Below are 13338 nucleotides of genomic sequence, written 5' to 3'. Positions count from 1 at the left end.
CTCTGATCTGCTTCATGGATGTATTTTTCCCCCGGTGCATAATGTTATATTTTTCATGGCTGGCATGGCCACCTAATAACTAGGCATAATAACACAAATTACGCTCACTGTCTTACATCAGAAATAACAGTTTCATCTTTCAAAGTTAATTCATTTCATATTTGCCGGGATCATATCAGAAAATTTGTAATTTTCTGTTGAATATGTCATACCACTCACAAAAAATTAAAAAATATGTACATATATTTTTGCAACAATATTAATTCCACGCCCTACAAATAAATATGTGATCAAAATAATTGCACTGAATTCTTTGTGTATAATAATGAGTCATAAATATTAACATGACATGATGATTTTAAATTAAGCTGATCATTCCATCACCTATATATATTATTTAATATCTTTGTTTAGATGTCACTTCATCTCTGGGCCCTGCAGGCCTGAAGAATTCTGGGCCTATCATCCTCTTTATCTCTTTATTAATCCTTGTCCAATTCTGGTTTACAAAAAAAAAAAAAAAAAAAGCAGAGCAGAGGTTCAATAATAATGTTCCGGTGTGTTGAGTAATCATAAATTTATTTAAGAATAAAAATAAAAAATATTGTTTGTTCATATTCCATCGATCTGTTTGCCGCTCAAGTTCATCGGCAACAAACCCAGTATCTGAACCAGTCCGTCTGCTTCGTCCACCCCACCCTGTCTGCTGTTCTCTAGCTTCTTGGCTCGACACGGATGCTAAACACAGAGTTCTATTTTCTCTGTCCATTGATTCTGGGTTAACCAGCTCAATTCTCCCAGGATGTTGGGGTCTGAACCGATGACTTTGGGCCAGTGCAGCAGCAGATCCCTGGACTTATAACACTGACAAGAACTGGATCATTTGTCTTAGTGACCACTGTCCCTTCACTGATCTGCATAAGTGGAACGACGAGGTGAAAGAATAAACCAATTCACACGCTCATTATTCGAGCCCTTTATCCAAATACGACTGAACAAGTGCAGGCTTTTGGAGTTTGTACGGCTGCAGATCTACATTAGCAGTATTATAAAATTAGATCAAGTCAGAATGAGCACAATATGAGCGCTTTAAGGCGTGTGTATGATTTAATCCGTTCTATTTGGATCTCTGTTTACCTCAAGGCCCCTTGCTGTCTCTACTAACAGGCCTGCCATCCTATAAATAGTCCTCTCAATGTTCACACTTTGCTAATCCATATCCAAGGTGAAATTGTCAAAAACGCAGCCAGGATGGAGCATCTTCAGGTGACAAATGTTCCTCATAGCGTCGATCCAGGGCGATGGCGCGTCTATCGCGTCATTTCAATGCGTGCCAGCAAACAACGGGAGCAGCAAATTCAATTAAAAGTCAGACCCAAAGAGACTTAAAACGCAAAAATATGTCATGTTTTTTAATGCTAGGTTTCGTTGTAGGGCTGTGCGTGTGTGAAATCTTTCTTAATTAGCTCTGTCTGGTCGTGCGCGGCGCGGGCATGTGTGCGGTGGGCGCGCGCTCCCCGCCATACATTGGAATGCAGCCAGCGTCTTTTGAATCCACACGCGGCTTCCAAAACCCAAAAGCCTTTGATCTTTTTTTTTTTCCACCGCTCTGTCTCCTTACCCGGAAGAGAACCCCCTTCTCTCTTGCTCCCTCCCCCCTCTTTTTCTCTCCCTCTCTCTCAGCTGGGATGAAGGCACACGTGGAAATGTTGGCTGCGATCCACGCTCGCTCCAAATTTAGTCATACAAAGGCGAGAGGGAGCGAGGAGGGGGAGGAAGTGGGTGAGGAGGGTGTGTGTGTGTGGGGGGGAGAGTCGGGGATGAAAGAGCCTGCCGCCGCAAGATCAAAGGGAGCCGCGGCTCCGCCCAGCTAACCCCACCTCCGCGCTTTATAAAGATCTGCCTCGCCGCTCGGACTGCGATTCTCACGCAATCTCTCACTCACCGGACACCAGCGCAACTCACAACACGCTCAGTGTTTCTACCACCATTTCGTTCGTGTGCCAGGCACAGAGGCACGTGAACGTCTGCGCAGTCAATAGAGCATGTTAGTCATGTATGCCATTCCTGTCTGACGCTCTATTAATGTTAAGTAAGTAAAGAAAAGATGAAAACGTGACGGTCTCTTAGACATAATTTAGTGCTACAATTGTAATTTTAATAGCAATTTCTATCCGATTAATGAATATTCATTTAATTTCTATATACTCTACACACAAAAGCGCTGGTAATTTTCAGAAACAGTAACATTAAAAAAAAAAAAACATTTTTTTTTCATTTTTAAAAACCAATTTTTTCCCCCCTTATTTGATATAAAAAGGTTACAAAAATAAATATTTTTTGTGTAACCACAAATTGTTATGATTGTTTGTAGAATGCATGTTTGTACTTAAATAGCACATTTTACTGCAATTTTTTTTTTTTTTTAGAAATGTTTCAAATAAACAACAGTATGCTTTTGATACACAAAATATCATCATTTATGTTATTGAAAAAGAACAACAAGAAGGACTGAAATTATGTCACATTTTAAGCTTAATTTCGAAACCAAATATATGATTTGTGATTTAAAAAAAAAAATTATTATTGAATCATGAATTTGCCCCACAGTTATTGTGCTTGAGTTTCAACAACTGGTTCGGGGCCCATTACTGGGCCGGGATCTGTCCTTTTGGGTGCCGGCGTCTGTCTTAAACTTGAGGCTCAGTTTTGTGAGACAAAATCAAAAATTTATTTTTTTTTTTTACAAATAATTATTTTAATTTTTAAATATGTAAATATGTTTAACACTTGTTTTTATCGTATTGATAATGTTTAATTTATTGTTCACACCACCTTCATCTCATACCTTCAAAACTCAGCGAACCTGTTCACGTTAACACTATGAAATACAAATGGAACACACCTTAATAAACTGATGGGGACTAAGTGGAATGAAAAATGCACGCCGAGTAAATTCCAATTGACAGTGCCACTGTCACAGTGGATTCAGATTGACGTTGTATTTCAAAATAACGCCGATTTTCCCGCACTCGATCGCTCTATTGTGGAAGTGAGGTCGTTCAAGTTCACAAGTCAGGAGGGGATGAACACCTGCCGAGCAAAATGAGTTTTTCTAAACAGGAAGTAGGGACGCAACTCGGACTTCAAATGGAAATAAATCAGGAGGGATTGAAGATAAGGAACATTTTCTCTTTAGAATTTTGCTGCCGAAGTCTTACTCCATTGTGATGCGTGTGTGCACGCGCGCGCCTTTTCTCTCCTCCTGTCTGCGAATTTGTTGAGATCGGAGTGTAACCTCTCTCTCAGGAGGAGTGTCAATCACAACCGCGGCTTCTCTTTCATCTCTCCTTCCTCCCAGTGACGGAGAGGAGAAGAAGGAGGAGGAAGAGGAGGAGGAGGAGGGAGCTCGGCTACATTACCAACACACACACACACTGGTTACATTACACCGTGGAAGCGCTGCGGGAGCACTGGGAAGTCGGTCCACGGCGTTCTCCGTTTTCCTTTTTGACTTTTTCCCCCTCATCTGCCGGTCATTTGGAGGATGTACGCAGACTCGAGTCGTCGTGTCTGAACCGAGAGAACTCTGCTCCGAGCAGCCAGACTTTTCGCTCTTTTAACTTTGAAGGACGCATCAACTTTTCTGTGGGACACGGAGGGAATATTTCTTCACTTTCTTACAGGGATACACGCGATGTTTCTGACACACGCGAGGGCTGTCTTTAGTTCCCCCTCATGATATTGAGGCGGACATAAACGCAAGTGCTAGTCATCTCATTTCAAGTTTTGGACATTGCTGTTGCTCCATTACGCACCGGCAGCGTGTTTTTGCGCGCAGCGTCCTCCTCCAAGAGAATCCATCTGGAGAGTGGATTTTAAGTGGGAGTTGTCCCCCCCCCCCTGTTTTTCCCACTCGCAGTCGGTGCCCCTTTCATTCGTGAAAGATTCACAACAAACACTCCATCATGCCTCAGCTATCAGGCGGTGGAGACCCGGAGCTGTGCGCCACGGACGAGATGATCCCGTTCAAAGATGAAGGAGACCCACAGAAGGAGCAGATCTTCGCCGAGCTCAGCAACTCAGAGGAAGAGGGAGACCTGGCGGATATCAAGTCATCTCTGGTCAACGAGTCGGAGAGCAGCCCCAACAGCAACAGCCATGATGTGAGTGTTTGGATGAGCGTGTGTCAACTCTTCATCACCCTCTCAACAGCCCTGTCGGTGCCGTGACATGTCTCCACTAGCTGCTACACTGGGGACATAAAAAGCAGGTCGCTGAAGATGCTCTCACACTCCTATTGAAACCAAGACAAAAAGGCCTCAGTTTGACCCTCGACGGGACAATTCGATTTCATTCTACTCCGATTCCTATACATTTGTCATTTAGATTAACGCATAACTATAACTTGACCTAAACGTGGCAATGCATCGTCTGACACACATTTTCTGCGCTATAAATACCATGTATGACTGCCAATGATCATCCTTATTACTGTCAAAATAGCAAACACACTCACACACACACACACACACACAAAACAAATAGTAAAAATGAACACACTGACGTTATAGTGAAGCTCAAAACCATGCAACATACAGAAAAAAAACGTGAGCCAGTACATATGGCCTTGGTAATTCGTATAATAATAGATAACACACACTTGCTTTGTAGCTTAGAAAGAACAGACCACCGTGTGTCGTCTCCATGAAGTGTTTTATATAATTTAATGAAGCATGGTCTGTCTCATACATCCATCAGGTGATGAATCAATATGTTATAGATGTGAGGCCTTGTATGCAAGTGGTGTCATGTGGAAACCGCCTTCAGTGATTGTCAACACTAGCACGTGAAATTGGTAACGTTTGTGTCTCTTTCAAATAAAGAGTGATGTCTTAAAAATGTTCCGTGGGATGTTGAACATAAGTGTGGGGGAAATGTGCCTGGTTTATTTGGCAAAACAGACTTTGTTTTTTAAAAAAGGTAGTCAGTGTCTGGTCAAATGTATTAATTCATATGATTTTAGTTATGTTTTGATAATGGTTAATGCAGAAAGTTTGCAGAGCTTTCTGTCATTAACGTCAGTGTTAATAGAATTTTGGGGAGAGACTGCCCAAATGTCCCGGAGATGCTCAACACGAAGACTGAATGTTAATTAGGAATCCAGTGAAGTTCCTGTGCTGCGCTTGAAGCCATCCTGAGGGGTGTGAACTCTCCAAAATATAGCTCATCCTCTCACTGCTGCCTCTTAAATAAAAAGTGAATGAATGTGGGACAATAAGATTTTTTTTTTAAAGAATATTTTCTAAATAAAAAATAAGATAAAATAAAAATAACCTTGCTTGGCGCAGAGCCAGTTTTGTACATAAGTCATTTTCCTTCTGAGAATAAGCGAGTGACATGACGTTGGGGTCAAGTTGAGTGGTGGTACGGAGCCATTTCACTACACATGAGACGTGCCTTGTATTTCCTATTGTTTTGTTACGCTGACCCCTCCAGCCTCTCTAGTTTTAAAAGCCTTTGACTCACCATTTATTTCTCTTCTTCCTTTTGACAGGCAGCTAGACAGTCCCAAATACCACAAGATTCATATCATGAAAAACACAGAGATCATCCAGATGATGGTAAGCAACTGATCAGTCTGCATGCTTGTAGTGCAATGTAACAGTTTGCTCTGTAAGGACACCAAGTTGACTTGTTAATATGGCTTATTCGACAGTGAACATTCAGCCTTATAAAGATCACAACTTCATCAAGTTAGCAACTCCATCTATTCACTTTGAAACTCTGTGATCGTTGAATACAACATTACAGTGTTTTAACAATAAAATCGTATTTGAACAATAAGACCCTGTCGAATCAGTCAAGTTAAAAGTCGTAAAACAATGTAAAAATATTTTTGTGTCAAATTACATGAAGAAATGTAGCATGGGCATAAATTAGATCATTTATCATAATTTCTGATTTGTTTAAACAATTTTTCTCATTATTAAAATCATTTACATATTTTTGCTGTTTCACAAAAAATAAAAAAGACTTTGTGATGCATTGCAAAATTTAAAATGGCAAAATTGGGATGAAATTTTTTTTAAAAACAAACAAAGAAAAAACAATAACCTTTCTGTTTGAAGGAATAATTGTTTGTCTGTACTGGAAGAAAAAAAAGAAATAAATCCTGTGCATAAAGTTGACTTCTGATTTTAGACTTGTCCATGCCTGTTTGTTGCAACTACCTGTTACCTCCACAGGATGTGGGCACCAGCAGCACTAGGAAATGCTTCAGTTCAGATGTCTTCTACAACCAACTCCTGGTTTGCACTCTTGAATAGGGTTTACAATCAATTGATAATGTCAATTTCTGGCTGCGCGGGAGGCCTTTCGCTCCATCGTAGGCTGACCCTGCTGCTGCAGGTCATCATTAGGAGTCTGAAGAGGAGTGTGTCACCTCTTTGTTCGCCCTTTCACTCACGAAAACGATCCCCTTCAAACCAAACACAGGCTTTCTTCCCGACAAGATCCATGTTGCCATCAGGATAAATGCCTCAAACACTGCCCGCCCCCTGGCTTTTGTTACGCAGTGTGCAGTTCATTGGCGGTGATGAATTGAGGCCTCTTGTATAAACCCCTCCGTGAGGTCAAAGGCGTGGAGGAACAGTTGGGGCGTCTCTTGTTTTGACACAGTCTGTATGTTCTTCTAATTGGTGCTAATTGGCACAGAGGGACTCCATTGTTCCGCTGCATAATATCACTCTCCTCTCCGAGAAGGGAAAAGGGGGCACAAACAAAAGGCCGGAGGCGAAACAGGGCAAGGGTTAAAGCCATAGAAAATGATATCATTGCATGAAGCGGTGAACTTTCTTCAGCTGTTTCCCTCGTCTTCATGCTTTAGATTCATATACAAATGAGTTTTAGTGTTGGGTATTTCTAATCTTGATCTACATTGTTCGCAGGAAAACTTCAAGATTTGTACAGTAAAGGCCACCCTTACCCAGGATACCCCGGCTATATCATGATGAGCAACATGAACAACGACTCGTATATGAACAATGGCTCCCTCTCGCCGCCTATGCCCCGAACGGTCAGTACCCAACCTTTTCTCTCAGCCTACATCACCAGCACACCTTCGTAAATATATCTGAGTGGTCGCGATGAATTTGTTTATTGTTGAGCGTTACTAAGAAGCAAGAAAAATACAACAAACGTCATCTTATTTTGGGATCCTGATCAAAGTTACACCCCTTTAAGTGGCGTGAGGTCATATGATTTACAATTTTCTCAGCCGTTCATTTATAAATAAATATAATATACTCTGAACTCATAGCCAGGGATCTTGTTTCTGAATGTGGTAAATATTTTGATGGAGCCCTTTTACTGGACGGAGAAGGCCTCAAGGCTCTGAGGCCGCTGAGGACATTTCCAGGACCATGCAAGGATAGCGTGTGTATTGTTGTCCCTTTAACAGTATCATTTTCAGACCAGCTGCAGGTCTTTCACTGGCAGATTTCCTGTGTCTGTCGCGTTTGCAAATTTCACCTCTTAGGTCAGACACAAAGCGAATGGCACACCAGCAGCTGTCCAACATAATCCCATTAGGTCCAGGCACATGTCTGTGGCTATATGTATGACGATATTTAGATGAAAACATGAAATAACATACTGTTAAAATGAACAAACTCCTTTCCATGGTAAAATGTGTTACATAATCTCATCGAGGATGTTGGTTCTTTTATGTCAATAAGTAATTTGCAGCATCAGTTGGCAATTTACATCTTATTAATTGCTCAGAATAATTTGCTGTCTCTTGGAACTCCAGCGATGGGTGTGGCACAATACAAAAATAAGATCGACTTGGCGGTAAAATTAAAACCCATTTCAATTCACCACGTTGTTTTTTTGGCGGAAATCGTGAAAGCAATGATGTCATGATGAAATGCGAACACGTTTAACAGTGTGTAAAGCCAGGATGGACGCCTGGGTTTTCTTGAAATAATGTGTCTTCAATAGTTATATTGTATGAGCCATAACCAAGTTCAAGTGCATTAGGAATCAAGCACAACATCTCTTTAAAATAAAAATAAAAAAATCCTTGAATTTTCAAGATTCTCCAGAACAAGCGCCAAGATGCCATTTAAACTACAATATTACACCCAGGAAGAAAATGTAAATTTAACGTAAATTTTCCGAAAGATTTTCCGACTTCCATTGTTGCGCGCATATGGACTGGAATAATGTCGCAACTGAATGAGGAAAATACGAACATATTTCATTCATCATATATTATGAGTAGGTCATATTCACATGGATGTAGGTGTTTGTCCCATATCTAAGGCAGGAGTATTGTTTACGAGTGGAGTGTGACAAAAACACCCTGCATCTTGTGCTGTCACAGTTAAGTGTGCAGCAAAATAGATGATCGGTAAGAACATTTGCTTACACAGCCATTCTAGTTCAGTTTGTGGTAGTGAGAACATGAAAAGCCCCAGTTCGTACTGTGTAAAGACAGTTAGAGCTGCCATAAAAGATGGTCCTCGCAGGACAAGGGAGTGGTACAGTGCTACATTCTCGATTCCTAAAAGCAAAGTGTGTGTAATCTGGTAAATACTGCTAACAGATTCGACTGTGTCTTTTCAGCACGAAATGGACGAAAGCAAAGCGCCAATTTCAGTCAGCAGAATCAAACAGCTTTATTAAACCTGTAGGTGGAATGTAGTTTCACCTGAGGTCGAGATTGGCCTCTTTTCCTAAACAATTTGCTTGGCTTAATTATTGTAAAGTGAAACTATGGTGTGACTGTCGGAGGCAGATGCCACATGCTGCGTGTAAAGCATCTTCACTCTCACACGCAACCGTACCACAGAATGATGTTAACGTTGCGTTTCTTCTGCCAAAAGTTGCATGTGTGAAATGAAAACATGTTTGTCATTGGGACACATTCAAGTCAAAGCGGATTCGGGGTTCGAGAAAAGAAAATGGAGAACACACTGGCAGATTTTTCGCTCATTAAGAAAAATTACGGGAGGTGTGTATGGAGACCAGCTGACTGTAGTGAAGGAAATTTCCCCTCGCAGCAGATGTATTAGTGCAGGCACTCGGGCTGTGTACTCCCTGCCAAAACTTTTTGAAGCCTCACTCTCATTTCCCATGCTTGCTTTTTCCGCCACCCAATTTCCCCATCTCCCACTCTGTCTTCAATAAAACAGTAGTCATACTATATAGGTTTCTCTCACTTATCTAATAAAGAGTCACAGCTCGGTGAGGGATCACAGAACACGAGTCCTCTGGCTTTCTCATTGATGTCAGCTCGCTGCCTTCGCTGATGGCCACCGCAGCCACAGTATCTGCAGGCCTGGGATCAGTTTTCACCGAGATCAAAGGCGCATTCTCTTTCATTCTCTTCCATTCCCAGCTCCACCACCGCCCCCAATCCCAGTAGTTTGGATTGATTTCCATTGACCGTGACATTCCTGCACATGCCGTCCAGTCATGATGGAGCTGTTGGGAGTTGCTGATTGTCAGCAGATTTTAAGACGTTGAAGCTTGATCGGTCGTCCCTCGCCACCAGGGGCCAGTTGTGATGCAAAAGATGGTGGACAGCATTCATCTTTGTACAGTTCGTTTAGATTGAAATCTTGGTTGGCCACTTCAAAAGGTTACATTGGTGCTAAAAAAAAATTAAAATCACGCAAGCCTCTTTCTTTTCATAGTTCTTGTAATGTGACCTTTGATGCTTCCCGCAGATGCAAAAAAGCAATTACCATAGTCATCAACAGAGCCTCGCGTTGATCCACATGAATGGGGAAAATAATAGAGCACATTTAGACATCTACACCTATTTTGATTTACTCTGTCTTGAATATCATCTCCTCATATATATTTGTATGTTTAAGTGCTATGTCAGCACTTTCTCTGTCATATATGAGGAGTAACTCTGTTAAATTGATCGATCGATACAAACATAGCTTGGATTTGTGTAACTAGCTTCCTCTCTAAGTAGCAAAGCTCTGCGTTAAAGGGCATTTTTTTTAACTTCTATCTGCATATTTTCCACATCTTTATGATCCGCTGGATCTACAGTATTTTGGCTATGCAAAATCCACCAACTGGGGCTGATATAGCTAGAAATCATAGTAGTCCAAAGGACAGGTGGCAACCTTTATTTCACTGTATTTTACCAGCAAAGCTTTTTGTGTCTTCTTTGAGACTATGTGGATAGGCTGGGTTTTTTTGCGTGGTAATGTTTGGGTGATGCACATGATACTTGTGCTTCCAATATGGTTGTGGTTCGTATACGTATTTTTGGTCTTTCGCCTCAAGCACATAAAGATCTTTGCCTCAAAAATAGCTAGTGCTGCTTCATCTATAGAATTAGGATCAAATGCCTTTGATGTAGGAGTTTTTCTTCCTCTTGGTATGGCGAGGCACAGGTCCTCTCTAAGACATGCCACATTGTCGTGGTGCATAACTTGTCAGATATTTCGTGAGGCTTTGCTCTGCTGCAGCGATGGAGTCAGTGAAGAGAACGCCCTCCTCTGTGCTGTGCGCTCTTTTTTTCCCTTTGGACCTTCAGTTGAAGATCCTCGTGGCTGTGAGAGGGGGGGTGCTGCGCTGCACTTCCCTTTGATGTAGTGAGAACGTGACGGATCTGCTCGCCAGTGTCTCGCAGCGTGGAATCACTAACCCGGGCTTACCTAACGGGATTTGATAGGACTGCTCTGGTGTCCCTCAGTGCCATGTTTGTCCCGAGCTCATGCCCCCACCAGAACCGTGGAAGATCCTTGTTAGAGAGAACACTACGTTTACCATCAGCCTTCCACGTCCACACTTTAATGTTCTCAATCACAGCTTATGGCAGTTGGCGTAGTTTTCTCTCCTGAGAGGATGGACACGCTGGCTGAAGTTTGCTGAACTGAATGTATCATGCTGACTGTTGGCTAGATCCTACTCTTGTGAACTTCTCTTTAACCTGATTGGTGGACTGGTGGTTCTGTCACTTTTCGTAAGCAGAAAGACCAATGCTTCCTTTTGACGGGGACTCACCATTTTCAACACGAGGCATAGGCTCCCTTGAACCGTTGCCTGACAAGATCTAAAATTTCGTTGTTACTGCTGATGAAGCAAAGTTTATTATGCTGACCAACTGCTGTATGTACACACTATTTATTTTAAGATTAGGAGCATGTTGTTTTACCTTCACTTCATAGAGCTATAGCTGTCCCATCTTCCCTCCCTCGCTCACTTTGTATTTCAAAATCTACTAACAGTGTTTAAAAATAATTTCCGCAAAAAGCCTTCCGTGCTTTTCAAGAACATTTTTACGCGGGTCCAGACCCATTAACTTCTTAACACCAGGCCTCCATGTGGCAACGACACCCACATGTTTCTTCCTCCGCGATACAGTAATGTTGCTCGACACATTTACTCCATGTGCTGTGTGATAATGACGCCATGTGGTTACAATCTTCTCTTATCTGAGCGTTCTCCACTTGCTTAATGGAGCCCAGCAGAGACCTTTTTTTTTTAACTCACATGTGTTATCAACTTAAAAGCTATTTGTATCATTGGAATATTTTTTTCATGTTAATATCATGTTCATGTTAATAACTGTCTTTGTTTTGTTGCGTACATGTAAAGCGGGTCAAATATATATATATATAGATATATAGATAGATAGATATATCTATACATAGATATATCTATATTTATGTAGGTAGATATAGATATATATAGATATATATATATTGTAGGCCAAAACATTTGTGAGTGTTTAACCTTTCCTTGGACTTTATTTCCGCCAATGTGTTCACCCTTAAGTGAAACACACAGAGATGATGACACTTCCTCGGCTCCTCATCCTCCCACTCAATTGGTTCAAGCTTGGCCAATCAAGCAGGTTTGCCAGGAGCAAGTCAGTCTGCTGGCCTCATGCTGACTGCTGCTGAAGCCCATAACACCGGCACAGATTCTTTCATTCTTCACTCGCAGCCCGCTGCTGATATGCAGAGGTCAGTGCAGGACCCTGCCGCTCATAGCCAGGAGCGGTTTGTTGGGCCTTATTGTGGACATCCTGCAGGAGGGTGATGAGACCATGGGGAAGTTCCCTTTTGTTACTTTCAACCAGCTGACATTTGATGGAAGTCTGTTACAAGTGCAGACTGCGGAATCTGTGCGAATGGGACCTGCTGTATTTCTCATAGCAGGCCCCTAATGTGGAACTCAAACACTACCACATACTGGACGACGATTTCATACCCTTTTGCCACAACAATTACAGATTAATGACCCAAGAAATAATTTAACAAATACATTTTTTTGCAACCAAGTGGTGGCCCATTCAAAGCATGGTCCATAAACATTAACATTCCAAAACATTTAACAATGGATGCTTCTAGCATCTTTGAGTACGGCCAGTCTTACCCCCCCAGAGGACAGCACTAACCCACCGTGCCAACTTCTTCGTCCTTCTCTCAGACAAATAATCACATTGTTATTACTATCATGAATTAGCTGTTGCAATCTATTTTTCATTGACGTTGAATGCATCTTTTGATTTCAAAGGGGAGGGCATGACCCATAAAGATAGCGCTCCCGAAGAGAACCTTTTGTTTGAGATGTTGTGTTGACTGTGGCATTATATTCTTAGTACTGTAATGTGGTTATTCAATTTTGCTTGTTGTTTTAAAGGTCAACGCCATTAATAAGGACCTATTTAATGTCGTGTTTTGACCATCGTGGTGGTTATTCCTCATGTTTTCACTCCCAACTCCAATGAGCTGAAAGCTGAGCTCGCATTGCAGCCGTCATCTCCAGAGTGAGAGTCGAACCTGTCTAAATCCCCCCCAGTGGTTGAGTGGCCTGCTTTACTTCTTAAGCATGATGAAGCTTGACTGTAGTCCCTAAAAATCTGATTACAGTGCCCCACTGTTCCCTGATACAGCCACAAAATGAGTAAAAAACATGAATGGCTTTATTGACTTCACCCTGACAGCTTGGAAGTCTAATATAGAGGCCAACAGTGTTCTGGCTGGTGAACTACAGCGAAGGGAACAATGGGAAACACATCAATCAAAAGTGGGTGAAAATCCTGTTCCAGTCTTAAAAAGAGAGGCTAACAGCACCCACTTTGTAGAATACAGAGCTGTGATCAATAGCTGCCCTGTTTTAGGAAGTTGGTGACTCTCTGGTGTATAACCTCGGACCAGTACTCTACGTTTTCATATTTCTAAAGGCTCATTATACTTTTTGCTGTGGGTGTTAGCGCTAAAAAACTTGTGGGCCGTGTGTATCTGACAATGCTAGAATGGTTAATGGTTCAGACGTGTGAGGTAAGACCAAAGGACG

General features: G+C 41.8%; 1 protein-coding gene across 6 annotated transcripts in view; it reads left to right on the top strand.

Annotated features, from left to right (window-relative positions):
* The first annotated feature begins 3324 nt into the window (after nucleotides 1-3324).
* Nucleotides 3325-13338, top strand: part of lef1 (lymphoid enhancer-binding factor 1) — a 40345-nt gene continuing 30331 nt past the window's right edge. For 4 of the 6 annotated variants that reach the window (XM_053855512.1, XM_053855515.1, XM_053855511.1 and 1 more), the window contains exons 1-3: nucleotides 3325-4166; nucleotides 5558-5624; nucleotides 6951-7078. In XM_053855512.1, the coding sequence (XP_053711487.1) occupies nucleotides 3969-4166; nucleotides 5558-5624; nucleotides 6951-7078 (393 nt within the window). In that variant the 5' untranslated portion in view covers nucleotides 3325-3968. The remainder of the gene's footprint in view (nucleotides 4167-5557; nucleotides 5625-6950; nucleotides 7079-13338) is intronic. The other 2 variants (XM_053855514.1, XM_053855513.1) reach the window with 1 other exon arrangement.

This window comes from Synchiropus splendidus, chromosome 2, assembly GCF_027744825.2.
Source record: "Synchiropus splendidus isolate RoL2022-P1 chromosome 2, RoL_Sspl_1.0, whole genome shotgun sequence".
Classification (NCBI taxonomy): Eukaryota; Metazoa; Chordata; class Actinopteri; order Syngnathiformes; family Callionymidae; genus Synchiropus; species Synchiropus splendidus.
This window is presented reverse-complemented; position numbering and strand designations above follow the sequence as displayed.